This window comes from Temnothorax longispinosus, chromosome 9, assembly GCF_030848805.1.
Source record: "Temnothorax longispinosus isolate EJ_2023e chromosome 9, Tlon_JGU_v1, whole genome shotgun sequence".
In the NCBI taxonomy this organism is placed as follows: domain Eukaryota; kingdom Metazoa; phylum Arthropoda; class Insecta; order Hymenoptera; family Formicidae; genus Temnothorax; species Temnothorax longispinosus.
This window is the reverse complement of record NC_092366.1, coordinates 5,353,595-5,375,872: the sequence shown is the minus strand read 5'-3', so window position 1 is coordinate 5,375,872 and position 22,278 is coordinate 5,353,595. Positions and strand designations below refer to the sequence as shown.

The following is a 22,278-nucleotide window of genomic DNA, read 5'->3' as shown; positions in this document are numbered from 1 at the left end:
TCGAGCGGGGATGGTCGCTTTTGATGAAAATGGATCACGATCGTGATTCATTGCGGATGTTTCCCTTGAAATGCAGCGGACAGATCCTCTCGCGAGATAGAATTCGTCGAACTTATGGATCACGATCGTGATTCATTGCGGATGTTTCCCTTGAAATGCAGCGGGCAGATCCTCTCGCGAGATAGAATTCGTCGAACTTTTACGAGTGTAATTTTAATTTCGGAATCCAAGACACGTTCATCTCGGATTTGAAGTGTCGGTGGGGTCCACTTCTCTCGAGGATCACGCGATAAAAGGTTCATTCCACATGAGTGTTGTAATTAGCGCCAAAACGAACCGAAAATAACGCCGGTCACTGCCTCGGAATAAAGCTAAGTTAGAACTCCGCTTACGGACTTGAGTGGCCTTATCTGTCTTTTTCCCAGGCTGGTGTTACTTGCACTCGCAAAAAACCAATTCTTGTCACGACCCGTTACCGTCGACGCATATCGTCGGAGGATCGAATTAACGTATAAAAAAACCTCGGGCTGTCAACGTGCATTTATTGCGAAATAAGCAATATGCAACATAACATGAGAAAAGTTAACGGATTATTTTTAACAATCTTGATAACAGCTATCGCACTCTATAATGTACTATTACGTTAATTTGGGCAATTAAAAATTCAACAGGCTAGTGTTTGTATTTCATTTTACGATGACCGACTAATTTCGTCATCTGCAGAATTAGAAGAATGCGCTTGATTCACCATTTCGATAATCGAATCGTCGCTCATCGGATTATTCGGAATAATTATTTATACCGCGACCTTAAAAATAACGAAGACAGATATAACCGAAGAAGACACACGACGAATACGCTCGAATGAAGAAATACTCAGCTACGCCCTCGTTTCGTATTACTCGAGATCACTGTATCCAGTGGGCGTCGATCACTCGTATCCCTTACATGTAACCCGATATCTATATTTTTCTACTGACCAATACGCGAAGTCTTCTTCGGCTGAAATTTTATTCGTTTTTGTACTTACTTCTCCGTGCTCTTTACGATTTCCTGGAAAGAAGTCTTTATTCGTTAATAAATTAACATAAAAGTCTTCTTTTACTCGATTTTATTTCGCAGCATCTTTCGACATAGTAACTTGGGATTTTTAATATTCTACTTGATATTTGAATTGTATTATATCTTATTGTGTGTTATTTTGATTTAGGTTGTTTTATTTCTTATTGCATCGCTTACTTTACGTGTGTAATAGTAAACCAGAGAAACGATTTTCTTTACCGTTTTATCGTGTCATTATTGAAAGGTTTATATAAATTTTCTGGATGAATTTAATGACACTTGGAAGTTTTCATGTTGAAAAATTAATACCGTCTTAGCATACTTTAATGAACGAGAAATAAAATTAAACGCAAGACCGGAAAGCTTTTGTATAAATAAATTACTTTATTTTATTACTTAACAAACTTTTCTCCCTTAATATCTCTTATTATTCAAAATATTTTAGAGGATGTATATTATACATATAGGTATGTATTATTTTGATTCTTATGGTACTGTACAAATGCAAGCTGCACAAATGCAAACCGCATCGATGCCGAGAAGGCGAAAAAGTAAGTGGGAAAAGATAACGCGGAAAGTGAGATATATCGCTTTCGTGGTGAGGCTGGGTTCTTCCTGGCGCCAATGGCATACCCTCTTTGCCGAATCTCTCGCTCTTTCTTTCTCCGCGTTTACGATTTACGAGTTCCTTCGACATTCGAACGAGGAGGAAACGAGGACAATCGTTGACGTAGCTAGCCGCAAAGCTTCGCCCTCATATGCAACCACTTGAGTGTTTTTTTATAGGCGCCTCTCTTCGTATTTCACGCTGGCACCAAGTGCCGATTTGTCCCCCTTTCTCCTCCCATGTCGGTCTGTGCTGCCATGACGATCTGAAATTTTGCATACACAAAACAAAGTCAAAATTAAATCATTGTTGTGTTTCGTGTCTTCATACCTACTTGTGATTTACGAAATTGAGAAAATAAGAATTACATAAGAGACTATTAATGATTATTGGCAATAATAATATAATTTGTGAAAATTAACTGATGCAAAAAAATGCTGACATAATTTATAAAAGACTTCAAACTATTTTAATTAATTATCGAGAAAGGGACGATTCTGAAAGGTTACTTAAAAAAGTTAAAAATTCTGTTTGTATAGTTTAATCTTTAAAGATAGTATCTGCTCGCAAGACTATTATTTTCAACAAAAATTGTTCCGTGCGTTCCATAAAAAATCTCGCAACATTGAAACTCGGGGGTAGAAAAGCTCCTCCACGTGCACGCCAGATATCCTTCGCTAGGATACGTTCTCCTTGCATCTTGCGCCGCGTGTCGAGAAAGCATTTAGGAACCACAGAGGCTTTCTTGACTCCATTGTCCTAGCGCCTCCGGTTACATTTTATTGCATGGCGCGATGGCAGCGCGCGACGCGTGCTCTGCTCGACGTCGCCGAAAAGGAACATCCTTCGGCACCCTCTTCTCACGGAGGTCACTGGAACGCAAATAGTCCAGGGAGGCCGGCGCCAAGTCGCCGAAACTATTTTGCCCCGAACGATCCGGGATCGTTTCGTACAAGTTCCGACGGAGCGGTCCCGTGTTGTCGAAATTGGAGAACGCGCGACGGAAGCGTGTCGCGACGCTCGTACTCTCTTCCGCTTTCGTTCCTCTCGAAACTTGCACAATTTTTCAAGCAAACTAGCTGAACTGCTTCTTTTTCAAACGATCTGACTAACGAATCTTTGACTCAAGTCAAGGGATTCAAGAAATTACAAAATATTTTAACAAGTAAAGTAAAAGATGGGCTTTAGAGTACAACGCGATGCGCAAGCGTTATAATAATGATTATTTATTATAATAATTAAGGTGCATCATTATAAATCGGACGTTTTGGTTCTGCTTTGAGCTCATCGATTTAACAGTTAAATCAAAATAAAATATTTTTGTCTTACGTTTTAATATATATTCGACTAATTGTAAGTTTAATTGTCACTCAAGTCATCAAAGTTTATCTCTATAGCTGCAAGTATTATACATACAGAGATGTGTAAGGCTTTTATTATAACTACGGGGGATGACAGAAATAAATTAAAAGTTTATGAATCGTGTTTAAGTTTCACAATAAAAGTCACATAAATTTTTATAATATTCTTGTGGTACAATTTTCATCTATTTATCCGAAACGGAAAATCATAAAGATAGACTGAGTGAAACGTATCCCACTTTACTGTAACTTAATTGTGATAAATCAAGGGCACGCGCCCTATAATATAATACTAAATATACTATCCGTCGCGGGGTCACACGACTCTCTCGTCGATTCATTTACGCATCTCATTGTGCATGCTAATAATGCGTGAAAAAAAAGAGCGAATTAGGGAAAGAGGGCGCGGGTATACTACGCAAATGGTCCCCCCTTCCTAGCAGCGACAGCCGTATAGTTACGTTTTCATTGCGGAGAAACGACGGTCACGCAGATGTCGACCACTTGCTACCCCGAGGATGACGATCCGGATGAAATCTATTCCTTCTGTTCGTCGCCACGGGGTGCCGCACCACGGGGCAATGCATCTCGCTACCGTTACCCTGTGCCCCGTGGCTGGCACAAGCCCCTCATATTCACGCAACACACCGCCGATTCTTCCGCAATTACGAAATGCATTCAGATGTGGACGCGCCTCCGCCAGCAAATGTGCAATCCGGTCGATTGCGATCGCTTTAGCGTTAACCCTTTAGGGAGTGTACAGCAATAAGAAAAACATCCTTGGTCTCACACACACACACACATAGCTGAATTTAAGTAGATCAATTGAATTATATTAATTAAGTGAGCAAAAGTTTTGCAGACGAATTTTGTTATAGTTAAATTAATTGCATCACTTAATTAAATTGACGAAAATTTCTCAAGTAAGCATTATTAACTGAGTGAATTTGATTAATTCTTGCAAAAACCTTACTAGTTAAATTAAGTGAGTTTTGAATAATAAAAAAAAAGAGAATAATGAATAATAAATAATAGAAAAAAGAGTGAACAAAATGAATCAGATTAATCAGATTTTATTTTCGATAACTTAACATATTGTTCATATTGTTTATATAATTTATATTAATATTATTAGCATAATTTCTAAAATCGATTAATTTTTAACTAAAAAGGAATAAGTTTATTAGATTTCTTTAAAGTGCGATGTCATATTTTAAACTTATAATTTTTTTGCTTTTGCAAAGAAAAAAAAACAGATTTTTAGATAAAATTTTATTAATCGACACTAAACTATAAGGAACTTTTGTGCACTTTTGTTAAATTGAATTAAATTGTATTGAATGTTTTCGGAAAATTCGCACTTCTCTTTCCCACGGTAGCAAAATGCGTCCCCGGGGTGTCTTTCGCATGCGTTACGGTTGCGCTTATGTCAACTCTTCGCCCACTAATGATGCCATCAAATTTACACTACAGCTGTTTTCTCCTTCGTGATCACAATCGCGATTTTATCCGTTAGTTTCTAAGACTGTTCTCACGTCGAACAGCAGAGATAAGTGTATAAAAGACAAGTTTTCTTCTTCTCTTCGTCTCATCTCGATTGAGTCGCGGTATCGATTACTTCCATAGATCCCGCACAGACTCCGCATTGTTTTCTCGGCTTATACTTTCAGAGCCGTTGAACCGCGCTCGAATCCGTTCGGACGAGTCGCTCGCTCTCTCAAAGGATACAATACGTGTGAACGAAGAGAAATGTGAGTAGGCCTAAATAAACAACGACACGGGTTATTGGTAATGATCTTTCGATCATTACCAATAACTTCAGAATTGTTCGATTCGCTGGCGATTCGTCAATTCGAAACAGGTTCTCTGAAACAGGTTTCATAAAGACACTGAAATTTGTACTCTAATTAGCAAATAATTAGCAATCAACATTTTTCATTTAAGCAAACAATATACGTGCGAGATAAACGAAGAAGTAATATCTTCTTAAGATTGTTGTGCCTTTTAAAAGTATAATTACCTTATCACCAAAATAATTCCGTGATAAGGAATAAGAAGCTCGTGACAGAGTTAGAGAGAAAATAGAGGAATGTAAGCTTGTTTTTTATAAATATAATTTATAATTTAAAACAAAATAAATCTATATTGTTATAAATAAATCGTAAATTATTTTTTTGATGTGAAATAAAATATATTCTTTAATTTTAACTTTCTCGATTAATACTGCAATTCGCACCGATAAATCGGTAACGCTTTGTATAATTATACATATTCTCTTTGCACGAACCTTTTCTATAGTACGCATAATCTAATGTATATTTATTAATAATAACACATCTCGCTTTATCACAATAATCACTATCAAAAAAATAAAAAATTGATTAAATAAAAAAATAATTCTCTTATATATTATTATCTAAAAATATAGTTGCGCTTTTAATTCTCTGTCTGGCGAACATTTTCGCAAATTAATATGTATCTGTCGATATTTCTAGTTTATTGTAGACTGTACTATATATTATACGTGTAAACAAAATATCTCGCTCCTTTGTCTACTTGTTCTTTTTCGTATAAAATCTCGATTATTATATCACTCTTACTCTTATTCTATTTCTCTCTTGTTGAAAATGGATGCAAATCCATCATCCTGCAAATTTATCTCACACAACGACTATTTACATAATAATTAATAATAGTGTTGTTAAACTATTATTAATAACTAGACTAGATTAAATACAATCGGTCTTTTAACCACTATCCCTCAGGCACTGATTTGCTTTCGCTCTGTGAGCAGGATCGCTGTTGATCGACTCTAATTCTTTCCCATTCGAACATGCTGTCGGTCGTCCTTCGTTAAAAATGCGGCAAAGATCGACGTTGACGTAATGGGACCTTGTGTTATCGGAATTTACTGTTGATTCATGCTGCGACCATGTCTCGTCGCGTTTGACAGGATTGATAAAGTATATTTTACCGAGACTTGTTTCCGCATCGTCGTTGATGTATTCTACGCCATTCGCGCAATTTTCTTTACTTCCCTTAATTCTCATAAGATCGTAGTGGGTGACGTCGCGTTCTCCAGGGTTGTCGTACGTGAGCGACGATTCCTTTGACTGGGAAATCTCTTTGATTTCTCCGGACGACGTGGAGTCGTAAGTCTCCAAGTGCTTCGACAAGTTTTCCTTGCGTTTAGCAAGAAGGATCCTATCGAGGGTCATAAAGGGCGTCTCGAAGCACAGCCTCCACAGCACAGATATCATCATCGTCAGTACTAAATTGGCGATGAAATCGCGTATCTGATAAAAATAAAGAGATTTTATTGCTGTCCTTTTTCTTAATTACACTTGCGCTTTAATTTAATTACGAGACGCTCATGTAATCATCAATATAACAAATATTGATGATTACATGAGCGTCTCGTAATTAAATTATGTGCAAATTTTTAAGTCTACTATGTATATACATATTTATATAAAATCTATTTAAAACAAAATGCAGCGATGCAATATACACAACATAATAGTAGGCTTAAAAATTTGCACATAGTTTCACTGTAGAACTAAATAAAATAAATATCGTTAATTACAGTTAAATATCAAATTTTTTTGTACGAAGAGATAACATTTTTATTTTTATGATTTAGTGATATTGCTTAACCAGTTAATCACCGAGGCGTCTGTTTTTATTATCTTTGACGCAATATTTTAAAAATGTTTCCACTCTTTTTTACTCACCATATTCATCTGTGTTAAATTGCCGGGTGTTCGAACGGCTCCGACGTGTGATAGTATGACCAGATAATGAGAGAGATAAGCGCAGTAGGTCAATTTGCTGAACGGAATCCATCCATGCCAAGAAAGTAAATAATTGATGGGACCTTGAAACGATTATGACTTTTAGAGACTGGCGTTGACGTAATCCGGTTTAGTAATTATCTCGCGAACGCGCGCAATCATCACCTGCGTATCCATTTATGCAGCAGAAGATTATCCAGGAGACCGCGAGTACAAAGACCTGACGATGGAAACCGGCGTAGAAGCTTGCCTCCAGCCTGTTGTACACGTGAGTGTCGAAGTACATGCCTCGCGGTCCGAAAATCACCGAGAGACCGGCCATAATCGCGATCAGCCAGCCGAGAATCACGCACCACTGTGATTTATAAAGGCATTTTTTTAGCGACTTTAAAACCAACGGTTTATTTTATGATTTCTTCAAATTTAAGATATTTAAATATGCGTCCTATTTATAAAAATATTAATATAAAATACAATAAGTTATAGAAAACAATATTTCAAGCTTCTTATGGAAAATATTTTAACTTTAATCCGCTTAACCTCGATTATTATATAAGATATAAATATTAGTTCTGCAATTAGATGTCATATAGAAGACAATTAATAAATAATGAAATAAAACAAACATGAGAGTACTAAACATAATTGTGTAAATCGTACTTACAGTATATAACTTGACTTTGCAAGATCGCGTCTTATATAACAAGTATCCAAGGCCTAATCCAATGACGTAAGGCCCAAATCTATTGTATGTCTTTATATAGATCTTCAGATAAACCTGGATTACGTCCTCCTCCCTACGAAATACAACATCCTGTTGAGATCACGAAATTACTAAAATCCGGCAATCAAGAAATTTCGTACAATTTCCTTGCAATTTCCATCTCCGTAGAAATAAACATCACTTAAAACGAAGTAATCTTGCACGATCTTTCACAGTTGCTTGATAATTAATTCTCGAAGTCTCGCGTGATATAAAAGGTCCCACAGAGTGGATCTATATTAAGAGACCGCAATAATAAATATTTAAATGCTAAACTAAATAAAAAAAACTAATTAAAATTAGATAATAGAAAGAACGTAATATAAAACTCGATCTAATTAAATAAGCCTATTACATTTAGATTTTTGAGAGATTTTTTAAAATGTTTAAATTAAAAATGTGTTAATGAAATATTTTCTAAGCGAAAGCGCAGTTGAAATTCTACACTTACCTCTTGTAATAGAGCATGGTGCCCGTTAGTTCGAAATAATAAGTTATAACAAAGGGCACGAGGACCGAAAGAAATAAACAGACGGTCAAAACAATGGTGAAGAACAGACTTCTAAACTTGAGCATAGGATACAGTACAAGCGGCGACAGCCAAACAAACTGCATGTCGGTCGATAGGTACCAGGATTGGGACATGCACTAGAAGCAAACGTAAGAAAAGAGTAATATTTTCGTGTAAGTACGCGAATCGGAAACATTTTGAAAGCGCGAAACAGCACTCAATAAATCCAAATTAAAGAGAAATAAAAAAAAGAATATTACGATAAAAAAATATGTGCAGCATTCGTATATATAGACTACCGTTTGCACTACGTACAAAATAATTGTTAACTACACGTTCAAACACACGATTGCTGTACATATTTCGCTCATTTGCTGCGACATAACTCAAAACTTACCATTTTTTAGTTGTTTGTAAAAGAATGGTGAACGTTCAATATATCGAATAAAGAGCTCAACTTTTATTTTTCTACAATCAGTTACGCCAAAATCGCATTTAAAAATGATATTACAAAATTCGAATAATTCAAGACATTCAAGATAACCCATTTTTCTGGAAAACTTTGTTTTTTGAGTTATGTCATTGTTGTAGCAAATGAGCAATTTAATATGGCAAGTAATACGCAAAAATATACAAGGGTATACGTAAAAGAGTAATTTAAAGAGCTGGTCTACCATGTTCGCTACGTTGACATAGTTGTTAACGTAGAGCAAGTTGGTCCACCAATTCTCGCGACAGAAGTTTTGGTTAGTACCGACCCAGGTGTCCCAATGCGGGCCTGTACCGAATTTGTAGAACAGAGTGGCATAAAAACCGATCATCATCGCGTAGGCCGGCGTTAATCTGACAAAAGGAGAAACGATCAGTGGTTCGAAGAGATAAAAAAAATAAGAAAAAAAGGGGAGATCAAACGATATTATTATAAAGAGAAAATAAAAATTACAAATTATATGATTTCTTTAAACAGCACGGTGCGTATGAGACTGACGAATATAATTTGTTGACGTAATGGGGGGGGGGGGGGAACATGTTGGAAACTTAAATTACCGGGGTGATTTCGGTTGCGTATACATATACGTACCTTACATAACGATGAAGATAAAGTCCTATCACGTTGAAACGCCAATCTAAGGCTCGTTCCTTCTTCAACAGTTCGTTGTAAGCGAGTAGGAGCCCGCTCAGAAGGAAGAAGGTATCCGTGACGATGTTGCCGTTAAGCACCAGCATGTTGTTCCAATCGTGGTGCATCTTTTTGAGGATAAGAATGATTTTTCACAATTGAGACGATTAAGGCACAGAATTTTGAGATTTAACAGAGAACAATGTGTGACTTTTTACTGTATTTATAACGCGAAGGATAAATTCGATAACATAAGTTGCGAAAATAGGGACACGTAGTGTATTCTCAGTCAATTCTCATGTGAAATTGTATAAAAATTAAAATTATTAGCTTACACGTGGAATCTGCGTGAGGTTCATATTGACATCAACGACCTTCATGTAATAGGTATGACCGTAAATGATCCAGCATATGCTGACGAAGCGCAAGCCGTCTAGGCAGCGAATAGATCCCGGACGTCTCTCAGTTTTCAACAGCTCTTTTCCATTCTTGTACAAAGAAAACGCCGCAAAAATACCTGCGCGAGAAATTATCAGGATCATTATCTCTATTAGTTCCGGCTCCCCGGATGACATTGCCCTTATTAAAGAAAAAAAAACCGCAATATCCAGATTAACATTATACATCAATATTAGACATCGTATAGCGTATATTATAGTGTATGTATAAAGCAATCTTATTAATAATCAATAATTAACATTAATTTAATCTTAAAATTAGTCTCAGCTTTTTTTCTTTCTCAATATTCAATAGATATAATTTTAATTTCCAAGATTGATTTCGTAAAACTCAGTAATCAACTGCACTGACTTAAATTTACCAACTTTGTCGCATCAAATGTGAGAAAAATATTGAAAGGACTAAATCTAAAGGATAAACATGCTTTTATATTTTTATATCCTACCTTCCGACGCGCTAGCACGCCGTTGCATCGCAATATCGTATCCCGTGCTGGCTATGATGATCAATGCGAACAGCACAAGAATCGATCTGAAGTTTTCGAACGTTATACAAATTAAGCATATTACTGCAGAGAGATAAATGTTTATACGATAATTATAGAGAGCTTCATTACGTGTAACACCAATCCCCAATGTTCCACGTTGTGTGAACGGTCTCAATGGTATAGCATGATTCCTTGGAAACGGTGATAGTCATGTCTACACGCCCTTCGACTTTCAATGGGTCGAGCGTGATCTCGAGAGCCTCCTGTATCTCCGTATGATTGCAGGTGGACGGAACGCAAAACATCCACTCGTATTGGGTCGATTCGCCGGAAGTCCATTTCGTCGCATTCTATGCCATAAGATACTTACGTTTAGTCCCCGAAGCGGCATAAACTCGCTCTTATGAGCGTTTTATTGTTTAAGAATACTTCGAAAACTATATGAAGCTATCATCTTTTACGAAATTTATTGAGTAAATAAAGTTCCATTTTATTCATGTATATATTGTATATTATAGTATCGTATTAATGTCCATGAATAAATAAAATTATGTAGATTAAATATATATATTATTTTAAATATTATTTAGATTATACTATTTTTTAAATTAAAAATGTCTATATGAGTTTTATTAGAAGCAATATTAATTCTTATTCTTACTTATATATCTTTCGTATACTCCAATTTATTTACATTTTACAAGCTCAGACGATAGATATAAGCCGGATTGAACTGTATATTGTTGTACGCTCGACATGATAATTGCAATAATGCAATAATTGTGAACTCACCGACGCGATAGCGACATTCGTAAGCAGGTCCCCCATGTCCAATTCACGTCGCGTCTTGTTGTCTTCGAAGATTTCGAACTGCACCGCTGCGTTGCAAGCTTGCCCGACGAACCCGTGTTTGGTCTTCACTTGTAAGCATTCGTCAAAATTACCCAGCTGTTTGTAATTGCCGGTGATTATGCCTGACGGGAATTTAACCGAGGCGTCGTACACTGGAACAAAGAACATTGAATCTCCGTTTAAAAAATAAATTTCGGCGAAACTTCCAAAAACGTCCATGCTCAGATTTAGGTCAAACTTTGTCAATAGGTTCCTTTTAGATAAAAAAGATATATATACCAAAAAGATTTTTTGCGACTCCAAAGTTTAGCATTAACTTTTTAAATATTTTTTTACATCTTTTTTTATGTCCTATGAATTATTGTACAGCTATTTTAAATCCTTATCTGAGAAAACACGTTTGCACACAGCTCTTGTAGTGAGCGAACTAACTCAGTATCATTACAAACCAAAACAGCTCTCAAGTAATGTAAACTACCATAAAGTCATACCCGTCAAAGTCATAACATAAACATCATTGGCGAAACTTCAGAAAATCAGAAACGTTGTAAACCCATGTGACAACTCGTCTCGCGTGAAAAGTGTATGCGTGGAGGCAGTAGATTCCGCCTCCCTGCGGGGGAGCTCCACTATTGTTAAACTAGACACATAGTGTGCCTTATTCAAAGTACATGCGTGGGCTTTCCACGCGTGGAAAGTTGTAAACCCATGTGGCACCTCGTTTCGCATAGAAAGTGTATATGCGCGGAGGCAGCAAGTTAAAAATGTTAAAAAAGTTGCTAAACTTTGGAGTCGCAAAAAATCCGTTTGGTATATGTCTTTTTTATTTGAAAGAAACCTATTCACAAATTTCACCTAAATCGGAGCATGGACGATTTTCGGAAGAACAGCCTAAATTTCAATGCGCGAGCGCATTTTCGGCTCTCGAATGAAGATTCGAGTTATTAAGGCCTGTTCGTTTTAGCTGAACTTCTTGCACGGTTCATCTTTGCTCTTTTTCTTTTTACGTTGGAAAGAAAAAGAGAAAAGATGAACTGTGCAAGAAGTTCAGTTAAAACGAACAAGCCTATTGTTATACGCAGTGGACTATATTTTATTCCCCAGAATTTCCGGGGGACGTTCCACAAAAGTGCTGTATAAAAACACGGGATTGAGATCGCGATATCTAAAGTTTCCATGAGTAAAGGGGTATATACCGCTTTGCGAAGTTTGTTACGACGAATCTGTTATTGATGCATCTCATTATTTTTTCCGGACATTTATGGCATTCCGGCTTTGACATTTAACAATTGCGCCCTTCCCCTCTGAGCTCCGTTTTATAATAAACACATTCCAAAACCGGTTAAAACAGACGTGCAGGTATAGTCGATGCGTCAAGGCGTTCTTCTGTCCTCAATCCACGCCACAATCAGCCATCATTTTTTTCACATTACCCTTATATCCGGAATCATTATCGCGGACCTAATCAGAGAATAATGATCGTTGAGGCCTGATATCGATTAACGCAAACGGTATATATAAATAATTTTTATAGTCGCTTCTCAAATGCTCTGTCCTTAGTTGCGGACATGAACCGTTCTTCTTGTGATTTATTGCAATATATTAAATATTGTGACGCAAATGTGAATTTAAAATCATTAAAAAATACAGTTTTTACTCTAATCTTTTCATTGTAAAAACTTTTTTAAAAATTTCTAAATTGACGAGGTGAATAATTATCGCAGTTATTAGTTTTTTCCGTTCTTTCTTCCCAGAATTAATATATAATTAATTTCAGAATTAAGATTTATCGATTGTGACTTTTTTTTCCTTAACGAGCGAGGCAGGCAGACTTGAGGAGGTTTTTCATTACAAAACTTCAAAAAAAGTTTTCCTCTAAATTGACAAGGTAAATTGTTATCGCATTAGCATTTTTCGCTTTTTTTCTAGAAATGTGTAATTTCGGAGTTGAGATTCATCGATCGTGGCCTTAATTTTTGTGTACTTCCTTTCTTCTCTAATGACAAGCGAGGCAGGCAGACTTGAGGAGAATTTTGCGTCTGAGAAAGGAAATTGCGTATGATTGATCAAATTCCATGATGAAATATACTCGGCGAGGGTCAAGCAGCGCAGTTGATCAAAGTCACGTTCAATTCTAGGAGGATGGCGATGAACTAATCCAGCCGCGCGCCGAGAACTCGCGCGTTGTACTCTATGATTTATATTATTAGTCATCTCTGCGCGCACCAACGTGTGAGTTATGCTGTTCGAAATGGGATTTCAAGGTGGTACCTTGGAACCGCGATCACGCCGTGACGGTAAACAACGTCAATGTCGCGAGTGCGTTAACTGCGGAAGTAGATAATCGCGCCGATACGTAGAATCGACTGATAGACCGGAATTCACGCGGCGGAAACGGGTTGATTGACTGGGCTAAAGAAAAATGAACGATAGCGCGTGCTTTTAAAAATAAATTTCCAAGCGATAGCGATAACGTACTTATGCATATATTGCACCTTATCGGCAATCGATAGCTCAATGTCTGATCGATTCTAACGTAATAACGAACGTAACGAGCCAAAGATATCTGCTAATGTGGTAACGTAAGTTGTTCGCTCGAAACTCCTCGACGTTTGCAAAGGTAAAGAAGTCCTCTGTGACGCGCGTTTACCAGACCCTCCTTTCTCTCCCGCCACACGTCCAACCGAGTCCAATCTCTTATCGTGGTATAAACAATAGTCGAGGAATCGCGCGAACTAGTCGGATCGGGCGATTAAATGACGTAGAGGCCAGGAAAAGATCGATCTAACGATCGATCGATCAGAGGCAGGCCTCCGATACACAAGGACGGTCATCGGCCTCGTGGATGCATCTCGCTGACCCAGTTTGGTCCCGCGCGTACGACGCACATACCAATTACATCGGTCAATATTATTGTTTCTGCGTGAATATACGCGCGTTAGATCGTTAATCGCCTTTTTTCTTAACAGCGCGTTGTTACAAAGCTGGCAATACTCGCGAGAACAATCGTAGTAAGTCAGTACACAGAGAAAAAGAATATTCTTGATTTGAAAATATTTTTAGTTTCAACGCGTGGAAATCTTGAAATGAGATTATATTGCGTTAAACGAAGAAAAGTTGCTTGAAGGAAGTTATTATATTAGTTCAACCAAGAAAAAATGTTGAAATAAAAAGTTGAAATTCTTATAAGAAGATTACAGTGATCTTGCTTGTGTATGAAACAATCTATATCTTCTTATAAGAATTTTAACTTTTTATTTCAACATTTTTTTCTTGGTTGAACTATATAATAACTTTATTCAAGCAAGTTTTCTTCAAGCAAGTTTAATCTCATTTTAAGATTTCCATGTTGAAACAAAAAATATTTTCAAATCGAAAATATTCTTTTTTTCTCTGATAAGAATTAGTCCTTTCGGCGCATCTCATTTGATATAATTTTTTATCTTGAATCAACTAATAAAGTCTAAGGAAAAAAATAACATTTTATAGCGCAATAAGAAGAAGTGGAAGAAAAGTCCCAAGATGGCTATTTAATTATTATATTTTTTTATACATATGTGTGTTGTATAATATATTTTTTAAATAATTATTTATTTTGTAGAAATATTTATATATTGTATATTATATCATTTAACATATATTATATCTCACTTATAATTGAATTTTAGAGCGATTGCTTTATTAATCAATTTTTAATTAAATTTAGCTAATCTATCTTTTTTCTCTTTCTTTTAAATTAAATATAATGTTCGAATGAAAATGTGTATTTGTACAACTGCGATAGAATATTTATTATGAAAGGAAATAATGATACTGTCGCGCACCAGATATATTGTCAATGGAGAAATCCATTCGACGCTGGTATCGAAAGGGGCAAAAATGCACCGGCGTTCATGTATATTCATTGAATGTTGCGTTTGCGCATTGACGTAAGAACGGCCAACGGGTAACGATGTAAACATGTCAACGAAATAATTATCGCGGCGAGATAAAGGCTGTCATAATGCAAAACGGCGATGATCTATGCGGCGATGATCCGCCGGCGAGGACGCGTGGGTTAAACATCTTGTAATGGCCGATGCTGTCACCGATCGGCATTACGCTATTAATATCAATCAGATCAATGTCAACCCGTTTAATCTGTGCTAGTCCAAGTGTCACGGAGACGATAATTCGCCCGCAAAAATGGACACAAGGCTCTTTCGATCGTGCGTAAATTCGACTTCGATATCAGCCGCTCTCGAGAAAAACACGCGTGCAATCTGAATTCGAATCCGAAGTGTGATCGATCGCGCGCGTCGAAATCGTACGACTGCGATCTCGATTATTATTTCTGAAATTACCCGCCTTTGAATCTGAAGAGATAAGAGGACGATAAAGTTTTGCGACGTCCCTCGCTTTTGCGACTCCGTCCTCGAGTACGTTGAACTCGCAGTAGCGCGGAAAAAAAAGAGATACTTATCACGCTGATCGATCTTGTCTGATTCCGTTATCTACGAAGCATTGATATCCGGTAATTGACGATATGCATTTTACGTGTGCCGGCGCGATATCGTAAGCGTAAGCAATATTACATGCCCGATAACCTCCCTCGATAATTGCGCGCAGCGTGCAATGTCCGATAATTGCTGAATGTTTAAACGTAAAAAAGAGAAACGCAATCGCAATCGCGTTCGTGATCTCACGCGGCGCATAACAGACAAAACAATACGTAAAGATTATATAACGTTTTCCTCCTTGCTGTCCTTCCCCCGAGTTATTCTCATGGAAAGGTAAAGAAATATTACAAACTTAAGCGGGGAGCACACACTTATTCTGCACAACGCATAATGCGTAAGCATAAGAAAATTGATTGGTCCATATACATATACATGTGCATAAGGAAATAGACCAATCAATTTTCTTATGCTTGTGCATTATGCGTTATGCAAAAGTCTGTGTTTCCCACTTTACACGTGGAACGACGTTTTACCCATGATATAAAAATACAAGGTATAGCAATATCAAGATACGCAGTAGCCGACCAATATGTCATTTGGGTCCAAATGTTATATATGTATGCTATGTATGCAATGTTTCACGGATGTGTGTGTGTGTGTGCATTTAGATCCAATTTTTATTGTGGATGACATCTATATGTGCAATGATATGCCTGATTTTTTTATGTCATATAGTTTTACCTTTTACCGAGGATGATTTGTAGAGCGCGGAGGAGAGAAATCTATATCGAGATGTGGCCTGCTCGACACTCTCGACAGTTACTTTATTTCTGAAAACAACGGGAGAGACGCGAGAGTCCTTTCGACCGACAATCGTTAAACGTCTTTTTCTACAAGATTCCTTGACTTCGCTGTCGCTAGGCGATCACGCTAAAATACACGCAATTCACGTGTTACACGAAATTCACCTGTTCTACCGCGTCCTCGTCCGAACGGAAAGACTCCGCGTATGTCTCTCTTCCTACTACAGATTATTTAATTTTACGATTTTCAGACAGCGGACTTTCTTTGGAAAATTAAATATGACGTTATATTAATCAAATATTATTTAACGACCTAAAATGCATTTTTTCCAACTTACTTATTAAACACACCTGCTGGGATTCAACAAATTCCAACAAGCTTGAACAGTCTCCGTTCGATTTAGTTTTTCATTTTTTTTTTTAAATTAGGAAAATTACCGTCAAACTTGTTTGTTTTATTTACCGATTTCTAATTTGTATTTGAATATTGAATATTAATTATTGCGAGAAAACACCTAGAGACTTTAGCAAAAGTTATACATGTATTAGGTTTAAATTGATCGTTCGGTTGTTTATTAAAATCAACAAATAAAAATAAAATGTAAAGACAAAGAATCGGGTGAATATTCACGCTGCCAAAAAAAAACTAGAAATATAAACACTACATAATAGAGCCCGAAGGATTATATGTAATTGCTCTCTCTTTCTTTCTCTTCGAGATCCTTCGATTTATTTTACTTACTTTGAATCGCCCAGTCTGTGTAGTTCTCGAGGGCCTTCAGATAAATTTTGCCATCGCGGATGCACTGCGGGGAAGCGAATTCGCGAGGCACGAAGGGCTCCGTAACGAGATTCATGAGAACAACTTCGGGCCTCGTGCCGCCAACTCTCGTCGCCGCCAACAGAATCAAGAGAAGATTCACGCGCGCTTTCCATCCGGGCCGCATTAACTCCATCCTTCTTGAATTTCCTCTCTTTCGATACCACAAAGTTATCAAAATTTTGTAGTTACCAAAATTTTCTCTCTCTCTCTTTCTCTTCAGTAGTATCTCTACGGAAGAAATCTGTGTTTAAGCACGTTCCGAGTCGGAGAGGATCAACGAGACACGTGCACGTTACTAGAGGATGTGTGCCATTTTGCGATCCTTGGTACCGATATTTCTTTTTCTTGAATCGCAATGCGATATGTGGAATTGAATCTTTTTAGTCGCAAAATCGCAAATAAACTAATAATAAACCAATTTGAAATTTAATAACACAGTGACTTTTTTTCTTTGCCAGTAAATAACTAACAATAAGAAAATAGTTTAAGCGACTTAACTGGCTAAAATCGTGTTAAAAATCCTCACGACGTTTCGACCATAGATTTTGGTCCTTTTCAAGTGAGAGGGTCAAACATAGGTATTCAGCAAGTATTCCGAACGCATGACGCTCCTACGTCGCATAATAGTTGCTTTCCATTTACATCAAAATTCAGATAATTCCCACTTGTGACGCATAACTCAGTTGAATGCACGTTCTTTTTGCATGCTGGCAAGTGAGATTCAACTGAGTTTTTATCTACAATCGAGACTTTTACTACGTTTACGCGAGCGTTATTTCTGTAGTAGCTTACGATAATTCCTTCGCGTAAACGGGATTTTGTAGTAACTTACGATAATTTACTCCGCGTAAACGAGTGAATTATCGTAAGTTACTACAGAAGTAACGCTCGCGTAAACGTAGTATTTGTGCTTTAATGAATCATTAAAAGTGAGGCTAAAAACATGTATGCGTTACTATGCGATAGCTTTGTCACCAAAATAAGCAGGTACAAAATATAAGTACAAAATAAGTACAAAATGACATATCTTACCTAAGTATAAAATACTCACATAACTGAGTGACTCAGATCACTTGAGTGTAAATGGAAAGCAACTAATGTCGCATAATGTCAGATAACGTACAGACGTAGGGATTTCATTTCGGAATACTTGCTGAATATGGTTTACATTGTGCGACATAGGAGTTTCATGCGTTTGGAATACTTGATGAATATGTTTTACATTCTCTTGAAAAGGACCACAATCTATAGCCGTAATGTTGTGAGGATTTTTAATACGATTTTGGCCAGTTGGGTTGCTTAATCTATTCTCTTGTTAATTAAAACATTTTTAAATTTGTTCCTTTTTATTATATTGTAGGATGATTTATTTATTTTTAAAATAACTAAAAATTTTATTATACATTTTGATTATTTTAAATATCTTAAAATTTAAAATTGCATAATATAACGAAGGAAATTTTAAATGGTGCTTGAAATATAAAATGACACGTGATTCAAAATTGCGTTTATGATATAAAATTATGCATAATTAAAAATACAAGATAAAAATTGCGATGCGACATATGACATGTGATATATGTCGCAATCACTGCGATTCTGAAGGAAGATCGCGCGCGCAATCACAATACACAATTTTGAAAATCACACATCTCTACACGTGACACATATAATTATTTCTAATGACTATACTTCACGAATTAACGGCGAACCAGTTCCTGCATCTTTGTTCCCGATTTGCGAACAAAAAATTTCGTTTACGCGTTATTTGACTTCTCGCGGGACGGCGTTTTGGCGTGAATTTTACACCAAAGAGGGGAAAGGCAGAACTGAAAGTGGAGGATTCGACGGGGGCCGGGGGCTCGCCTCGCGGGTTACTATTTACACGTGGCCGGCGCGGCGGGTGTCGAAAGGGGTGCGCGTCGCGTCACGCCGCACGTTCCGTGTTTCGCGCGCGAGTTCGTCTTCGCGGGCACGTGCGAGCGAGGAGTGCCCGTCGCGTTAAAATAAACGAAAGAAACCACACAAAACACGAAACGCCGACTGACTGTGGCGTACACACGTCCCATCGGCGCGGCTGGTTCACTTATATATTGGACGAACGGATCGTGATGGGGGTAAAAGGGAGGCATTCCGAACTTCTCCGAGCGTTGTGGCCATCTCGGGTCTTCTCTTATCGATGTAAGCGAGGATTACGCGTTCGCGAAGAGAAACGCGTCGCCGCCACCTCCGCCGCCTCCGCCGTCGTCAGAGAGTGGGAACAACACTCGGTTCGATCACAGCGACGGCGACGATGGTCACGGCAACGATGGCCAGGAATTCGCGATAATGGCGAGCGAGACGCGAACCTGCGGAAACCTGCGGATGGATGACGATGGAGGTGCAGCTGCTTGCGAGTGCCGGGCAGCAATAAGATACGTAACATCCTCCGTTACGGCGATCATATCCGATAAATTGATTGAACTGGTCCCGGTACACATCTCATAAATTTACAATAAAGAATTATAATTTGATTTTCTTAAAATCAAATTGATTAAATTCTATAAAATAGGATTAAGTATAGTCTATATAAAATAAGACAAATGAGGCGATGGAAGAACAAAATAAGGTAAGTAAATGCGGTTGAATTATATTGTATTAGATTGAAGGTGTGGTTGAAGATGTACTTATCATAAAAGAATGTCTTAACAATGCGAACGGAATTTTATTGTGAACATATAACAGTATCCTAATGGACGATATTTGTCCCTTAGGACAATAGTAAGCAGGAATTTGTTTCACATGACTAACAAATAAAGGAATAAATTAAATTTTCTATTCTCTCTTCAGGTTAAAAACATCCTGTTTAGAACCATTATAGACTCCCTGAAACAGGAAGTCTAATCTATATATATAATATATATACTAATCTATTCCTTTATTTGTTAGTCATGTGTAACGAATTTCTGCTTTGAGATCATACATCAATTCAATTTGATCTATTTACAAATCGTCACGAGTTTCATCAATCTCAAATTTATCCACTTTGTCTGAAGAATTAGAATTCTTCTTTTAGAACCATATTAAATTATATAAATTAATATGTAGGAAAACAAACGGGGCGACAAAAAACAAACTAAAGAGTGGAATTGATGAAGTAATACCGCATCATATTATCATATATGTATTTTTTAATTTACACAACACTTTGATTTTACTTCCATTCAATCAATTATTGCACAAGACATGGGTAATACATGTATCTCAACATGAGTTTCATCTTTTATTTATTAAACCGCAGAAGATATTCGTAGAAACAAGTCTCAAGCAAACTTATTCCTTTATTTAAGTAACCACGCGATAAACATTCTAGCGTTTTTCGAAATTAATGGTCAATATTCGACTCGGTAGAATCTAATCGTGTACCGTCACGATTTTCATTGATGCCGAAGTTTTTATCTGCCGGAGCAACGGCTGTTCCCTGCGTACGACTTGCCATTTACTTTTCTCTAATACTGAAAATGGCGGATTGGCGGTCCTAGCGCGGGTATCTCTACGCGATGCGACGAGACGGGGCGCATCGAAATATGTAATTCAACCGAGTTCATTAAACCTTAATCGGTCTTTTCGATGCACACCTCTTTTAATCTCGTGGATCCTCGATATGTCAATCACCTTCTGATTTATTCATCGTCGAAAGGTTAAAAGAAAGGCGTTTTATCGCCCGGGGTCAGAACACCGTGACGCAAGGCCTGGAATTCATGTGAAGTCAAACTTCGAAAGCTCGTCGGATGTTGCGCTCTCTTAAAAAAAAAAGAAGAGAGCCGACTCCCGTTAGAAATGACATAGAAATTTCATTTAGAAATATTCGAAAAAGTCTGACGAAGGGCTCGCGAATCGCCGCGGGGGTCGCGTCGATTGCGACTACTGTCTGCCTCGATTTCTACTCAGACTTCTAGTAATTTCCATTTAGACTTCGCTACGCTAACAGTGATTCAGATTTTGTTTAACAAACAGTGGCAAATCTGGCCGTATTGTCCGCTGAAAAGCGGCAGGAGCCAATTTAATAGAAGAAGAAGAAGAAGAAGCCGCGGGGGTCGCGAAACGCAATCGCCAAGCGTGAAGAATAATCCAGGAAGTTTCGGACGAAGAGAGAACGACGAGATGGATCCCCCGCATTCGGCGCATCTGGCCGTTTTTGCGGAAGCGATAACGTGAGATTATATAGCCTCGCATAGATCCGTTCGTTCTATCGATCAACTGTTTCATATAGATCCGAAACGAGCGCATGTAATCATTGGAGATATATACACAGAAGGCAGCTGTTGTACATTCAGGCTCGACTGAGGACTCTTTAATCTCGTTCGTTTAACGCTAAACATGTACATGTTTAGGTCAAGGCCAGTATTGGATATGATAATCGATAGAAATAAAAAGGCTGTAGTGCATATCGCCGGCAGTTGCACAAGTAACATTTTGAAGGTTATCCAATGTAAGTCGAATCATACGGCTGCGTCATTTCTTCTTTCCGAGATTCGGTTTTTACGCCGTGGATAATCGGCGATAAATCTCGTTGAAGATTCGGGTATATTATTTTTGCCATTAATGGGAGATCTATGGCAACAATTACTTCACTGCGATGTGCAATCGATTAAACCTTTATTTCAAGTTCTTGATAATAATAATAATAATAATTTACATATTTGTTAATATACGATACAAAATGTAAAATAAATTAAAGACACAACCCGGTAAAAAATGTTTCAAATAAAGACGTATAATATTAATGTGTATATAATTATATATAAATTATGTCCATATACATGTGTTTTCTTTCTCTTGTACAATTTCTATTCGTATATACAAGAAAAATAATAAGAATTAAAAAATAATTCTAAAAATAATTTTTTTTTTTTATAAAAAGTAAAGTCTAAGGAAATGAGAAACATTTGCTCATATATAATCAGGTATAAATGCAATAACCATATAAGTATGATTATATATGATTATATATAGTGTACAACCATTTTACTTTCTGTAAAAAACAATGTAAAAGTTATTTTTTAATAATTTAGTTTATTATTTTTTTTACATAATATAAGATAGAGTTGATACAAAAAGAAAAAATGGATATTTGGACGATTTGAGAAGCAAGTTAATTATTTGATTGAAACTATAACTGCCGAAAATTTGAGAGACAGAAAATAACATGTTTTCA

At 37.0% G+C, this 22,278-nt stretch overlaps 1 protein-coding gene across 3 annotated transcripts; it reads right to left on the bottom strand.

Annotated features, from left to right (window-relative positions):
• Positions 1-4,110: 4,110 nt before the first annotated feature.
• Positions 4,111-19,461, bottom strand: LOC139818861 (nose resistant to fluoxetine protein 6). Of its 3 annotated transcripts, none has more exons than XM_071787863.1 (13): positions 18,774-19,461; positions 17,001-17,232; positions 10,957-11,168; positions 10,294-10,514; positions 10,123-10,208; positions 9,554-9,735; positions 9,180-9,346; positions 8,773-8,941; positions 8,039-8,235; positions 7,489-7,621; positions 6,990-7,179; positions 6,765-6,907; positions 4,111-6,326 (listed from the first exon to the last, which is right to left on the bottom strand). In XM_071787863.1, exons 2-13 carry the CDS (start codon positions 17,212-17,214, stop codon positions 5,778-5,780), a joined length of 2,463 nt encoding a protein of 820 aa, XP_071643964.1. In that variant the 5' UTR covers positions 17,215-17,232; positions 18,774-19,461; the 3' UTR covers positions 4,111-5,777. The 3 variants fall into 3 exon arrangements, with proteins under 3 accessions (XP_071643964.1, XP_071643963.1, XP_071643965.1); XM_071787862.1 differs by having other exon boundaries at positions 17,001-17,309; positions 18,774-19,460; XM_071787864.1 differs by lacking the exons at positions 17,001-17,232; positions 18,774-19,461 and adding an exon at positions 12,213-12,354 and having other exon boundaries at positions 4,112-6,326.
• Positions 19,462-22,278: the final 2,817 nt, after the last annotated feature.

Coding starts and splice junctions, on each gene's coding strand:
- LOC139818861 (XM_071787863.1), bottom strand. CDS start 17,214: ATGGAGTTAATGCGGCCCGGATGGAAAGCGCGCGTGAATCTTCTCTTG. Junction 11,169..17,000: donor CACAGACTGGGCGATTCAAA/GTAAGTAAAATA, acceptor TCTTTGTTCCAG/TGTACGACGCCTCGGTTAAA. Junction 9,736..10,122: donor GCGTGCTAGCGCGTCGGAAG/GTAGGATATAAA, acceptor TTTCTCGCGCAG/GTATTTTTGCGGCGTTTTCT.